The 4,882-nt window shown below is 46.2% G+C and overlaps 2 protein-coding genes across 2 annotated transcripts; both read left to right on the plus strand.

The window, feature by feature from the left end:
- The first annotated feature begins 1,576 nt into the window (after positions 1 to 1,576).
- On the plus strand, positions 1,577 to 2,125 carry LOC147425679 (microtubule-associated protein-like protein). Its single transcript, XM_086500492.1, is given in 3 exon segments — positions 1,577 to 1,631; positions 1,634 to 2,106; positions 2,108 to 2,125. Coding segments are annotated over 3 exon segments (546 nt in total).
- A 569-nt stretch (positions 2,126 to 2,694) lies between these two features.
- LOC147425680 (uncharacterized) lies at positions 2,695 to 3,153 on the plus strand. Its single transcript, XM_086500686.1, has one exon. It carries the CDS (start codon positions 2,695 to 2,697, stop codon positions 3,151 to 3,153), a length of 459 nt encoding a protein of 152 aa, XP_086356812.1.
- Positions 3,154 to 4,882: the final 1,729 nt, after the last annotated feature.

A 4,882-nucleotide genomic window follows, 5' to 3' on the forward strand; every position in this document is an offset into this window, starting at 1 on the left:
AAGTCAAAATCCAAAGTTGACTGCATCATGCCAAGTTAGAGAAGGGTCCAGACACTTTTTGGGCCAAAACAGGAGATTGGAGTGTCCAAATTGAGCATGCAGGGCATGGTTGGGACCAACAAAGAGGGTATATACCACATGTAAGGTCAAAGTTGCAATTTGACCCATGTGGCAACAACCGCGGTTGCTGCCATTTTCTTAATTTTGAAAACTGGAGCATACCATTGCAAAGTACATCTCTCAGGGATCCCAATGGCACCTTCCATGCCCAAAACTGACAAATCTACACCAGGATACTGACAAAACTAACTTAGGGCACATATCTTGACGTCTGACACAAGTAACTGCTAAAATTTGTGCTCTAACCAGAGAAACTTGATGATTACCTTGTACAGGAACAATCACTCCAAAGAAGATGAGGAAGAGGAGCAAGTACAAGCTAGATGAGCTGGAAGATTTCTAGCGAGACATGCAAAATGTCTCTGGAACCAAGGGTAGCTTCATAAAAGAAGAGATCCAGTTGGCCCAAGGACAAACAATCTTCACCACTGTATGGAAGGATGAGCAGGGGAGAAAATGGGGAGCACCTCAAATGCTTGCAGGGATTAATAGCATAGCATATCTACCAGAGAATGCAGACATAGCCATCATAAGAATGGGAATGGACGACTACCTGGCGCAACCCATTGTCAGGGCCGAGTACAAGAGAGCATATGAGCTTCTTACCTCTCTACACAAAGAAAGTGAAGACGTGGTAACCGCACACCTCACTAACTCACAAGGGGAGAATCTCAAAGTGACCATAACTCCAGATACCCTTGCAGAGATCACCAAGTTTCCAAGGGGAGAGCCAATCCAGATGCAAGGCCTGGCAGATGAAGATATTGCTACTACCAAGCTGCCGACGTTTGAATCTATCAAAGAATAGAGGACTAGCCCTCTTATGAGGGTCCTCTACCAACACTTCCATTTTGACAGGCAAACTCGCTATACAAGACCAGAAAAGAACCTCGCTCCCACTCTACATCAAATAGTACCTCAACATCGCAACCTCACTCTAGAATTTTCCAAATGGGCGTTTGATAGGTTGCTAGCAGCAGCAGAGAGAAGGCAGTGGGACAAGCCTGCAGGGAAACCTATCCTAGGTGGAGCTGAAGTGCTAACAAAGATAGCCGCTCACCTAGTAGGAGAAGGAGATCAGATACAGGAGGCCCCAACTTCAGATGCATGGGCAGAGTTGATAAGAGCACCGACAACAAGAGGCCACGCAGATCCATCCTCCTTGGTTAAACCCAAAGTAAAGAAACCAAAGAAGACCACCCAACCCGAATACCTCCATGATGAAGAAGCCAGCAGCTCCAAGGAAATTCTTTTAGAAAGTGATGAAGGGAACGTGGAGCTAGCTGAAGAAGAGGAGGGGCAACTGGAATGAAAGCCCAAGACTGTGTTACAACAAAAGATGGAAACGTCTGCTAAGGCAACACTGGAGAAATTCCAAAAGAGGAAAGATACCCAACAAGAGAAGAGAGTGGAGGAGAAAGAACAAAAGGAAGAACGTAAAAAGAGCCACGCGGAAATGATGCGCGAGAGGATCAAAGCAAACGGGCTAGCACCCAAAAGACCGGCCGTAAGCCATACAAGTTGGAGAAGGCAGCCAAGAAGGCAAGAAAGGCTCTTGAAGAAGCCACGGACAAGCCCAAAGAGCTCAGAACAAAGAAAAAGATGGATGTCAGGCCACCAGTAACAACTGAGACACCGATTGAAACACCCGTCAAGGAGGCAGAAAAGCCAGCTGCGGCAACGAAAGAGCAAACGGCAAAGCTAACTAAGAAAGTAGAAACCACAAACAAAGAAGTAGAGCCTACACCGGAAATTGAAAAGCCAACTGCAGAAGAGAAGGGAAAAGAAAAAGACGAAGAAGAAGTGCCACCCGAGACTCCCCACCCTTTGCAAGAAGAACTTAACAAAATAGAGGGAGAGCGGGCAATGCAACTTATGATTGACATTGCTCTAGAACGAAGTTCAACAAGCCCTACACCCACCCTCCAGCCCATCACATTGTTAGAAACACCGGAGTTTGTACGGACAGAGAAAACAAAGGAGAAACCAGAGGCCTTCCAACTAGAAGAGCCAATATTACCAAGGCCATTAACATCAGAACAACAGGCAGCCTTGACGCTAAGAGACCTTATGGTGGCCAGATATTCTTATGATGAGGCAAAAGAGGCCGTGGGATTCATCCTACAGGCTTTAACGGCAGAAGTCCCAATAACAGAAATGGAAATGACAGAAGAAAAAGCCGCAGAAGCCGAACGGATCAAAATGTGTACCTGTGAACACACTGAAATAGAAACGGGTGAACCATCTACACAAGGCGAGCAATCGGAGGGATTGCTAAAAATGCAAGAAGACCCCATGATGATTGACTCTGTGGCAGAACGAACCAAAAATGAACAGGTAATGGGAGCAGGTGTGCCTCCCGAAGGCTTGCAAACAACGCAAGAAAACCTCGGGACGGAGGCCACACCCTCCACATCAACTACACCAGGCCTGGAAGAAGAACCTGCGTTCAAGGTTGTAAAGAAAATTATGCAGGAGTGGTGGAAAAGCAAACAGGAGGCGGTCCTCATGACGCCTATTTTCCGACGAATCAGAGACAAGCAAGAAGATGCTCCGGTGGCACCCGATGCAATAATGACGGACGTAAGTCCAATGACTCTGGGTCCACGGCAAGAGGTAGAAGGGAAGAAGGAAGAAGAGGCCTCCACCAGCCAAACAATCTCTATCCCACCCCAGTTTCAACTCCCCACTACAAACGTGGCTAGGTCAACCCTCATTCAGAAGCTGGCAGAAGAAATAGCTAAAGAAGACGTGCGGACGGTCATGGCGCTCGAGAAGGAGCAAGAAAACAATGCAGATCTTAGCCTGGCCATCGCCAGTATTAATACAGAATTGAAAAACAAAGAGAAGGAGGTGGAGGCACGGAACAAAGAAGCCGAGGAGTTGCGCAAGGCTAACGAAGAGCTAGAAAAGACGAATATGGTGCTCCTCGAGGATTTAAAAATAAGAGAAGCCCAGATCGAGCGCATGAGCCAGGAAAGAGACAGATATCAGAAGCAATATGAAGACGAGAAGGCTCATAAGGATCTGTAGGCTAGTGTGGCATAGCCTACAGATCCTTATGAGCTTCATGATGTTGGTTTTGAGTGTGTGTACGCGACGCAATGAGCGGTTGAAGCTCTAGGTCGCCCTCTTGTGTGTTTTGCTCATTGTGCGTTATGTGTGATGTGTATTGAGATTCCAATCATAGACATAGGTTCTAGGTGGTAAAGCTAAGCTTTCCAAGCCCTCAATCATTCGATTTGAGTGAGGTTAGGTGTGGCGGCAATTGCGGTTGTCCATATAGGCCATTTTTTGAAATGTCAGGTTTGAGCCCGGAAACGCATTCCCCATAGTCTTAAGGCTTAGGTTCCTAAGTTTCATGATGATTGGACTTCGTTTCATGTCCATTTGACCATTAGAGAGCCGGATACGCTCGTAGGAGACTTTTGCAGTTTCTGCATTTGTTTCGCCTGTAGGACATTCGTGACTTTTCCTCCTCCTTGCTTTGTCATCTAGGACATAGCATGCGATGTTTCCATGCACTAGTCGGGTCAGCTACACCCTTGGATTGACATATTGTATGTTGGTTTGAGTTCTCGCTTCGCTACATTGTCCGATCACGGCGATCCGCCAACATTGGCGCCGTTCCCGGGGATGTAGGACTTACACTAGACGGAGGGAGTCACGGTGAGGTTCTTCTCTATCCGTTCCCATGTGTTACAGTTATTTTTGCTTACAGTTTAGGTTAGGAGAGACGGTGAGGCTTACCGAGCTCTCAGGTGGACCCAGGAGACCGGAGTTCTTCTTAGGTTACCTTATAGGCTAGTATACTCTAGTGTGGTTTTAGTGCTCGGTGCATTGAGTCCTCATTTGGAGTTAGGAGATCGCTTGTGTGTTGCGGTTGATTTTGGTTGAGAGCGTTTTTGTCGTTTACGTCATATTTGCTTGTGCATATCACACCACCACCCCCTAGTAGCTTAGCATTAGGAGTAGCATTAGTTTAGGTATCATTTTGGTGCGTCACGAGAGTGCAAAGATCGCCTTGGATACCATAACGCGACTCTTTAATACCATAAAGTGACCAAAAATGCTAAGTGTGCGTATTTTGTGATTCTGAGTGCTGAATTGGAAATTTCTTGTTTGCGTACTTGCATATGCACTAGTGAAGCTAATCTGGATAATTTGGTTGCTTTTTGAGTTGATTTGTGCAAAGATTGATCAAATTTTGTGAAGCGGTCTTGAAATACAAAAAATTGAAGTTGTACATGCTAGGAGTGTCTAATTGACAAGTGCAGGGCCTCATTGGAAAGCCCAAGAGGTGTGGAACCCACAGCAAGCATCCAGAGTTGCAAAAGCCCCAGTTGGCACCAACTGCGGTTGCTGCCACTTGGCTCATTTTAGGGAACAAGTCATAGCCACAAATGCCCAAGGTCCAAGGGACCCCAAAACCACTTCCCACACGATCAAATATCCAAAATCTTGATCAAAGGAGCAATTTTTGCAAAGTTGCACTTTTTGGTTGAAATTTCGGCATTTGGCAACCCATACTTTGTCCAAATTGAGCATACATAGGGTCATTAGACTCCACAGAGAGCAGGCTATCCAGTGGTATAAGCAACATTGCCAGCATGTGATTTTGGCAGCAACCACTATTGCTGCCACTTTCATGATTTTGGAAATTTGACCATACCCCCAGGTTGCTGACAGTACAAGGAGTCCATATCAACTTTCCCCATCAATTTTGGACAAGTGGAAGAGTTCCAAACAGCCCATAGACCAA

Source organism: Adiantum capillus-veneris, chromosome 25, assembly GCF_014529385.1.
Source record: "Adiantum capillus-veneris isolate H3 chromosome 25, ASM1452938v2, whole genome shotgun sequence".
Classification (NCBI taxonomy): Eukaryota; Viridiplantae; Streptophyta; class Polypodiopsida; order Polypodiales; family Pteridaceae; genus Adiantum; species Adiantum capillus-veneris.

Excerpts from the sequence above, each read along its gene's own strand:
- LOC147425680 (XM_086500686.1), top strand. The coding sequence starts at position 2,695 with ATGACGGACGTAAGTCCAATGACTCTGGGTCCACGGCAAGAGGTAGAA.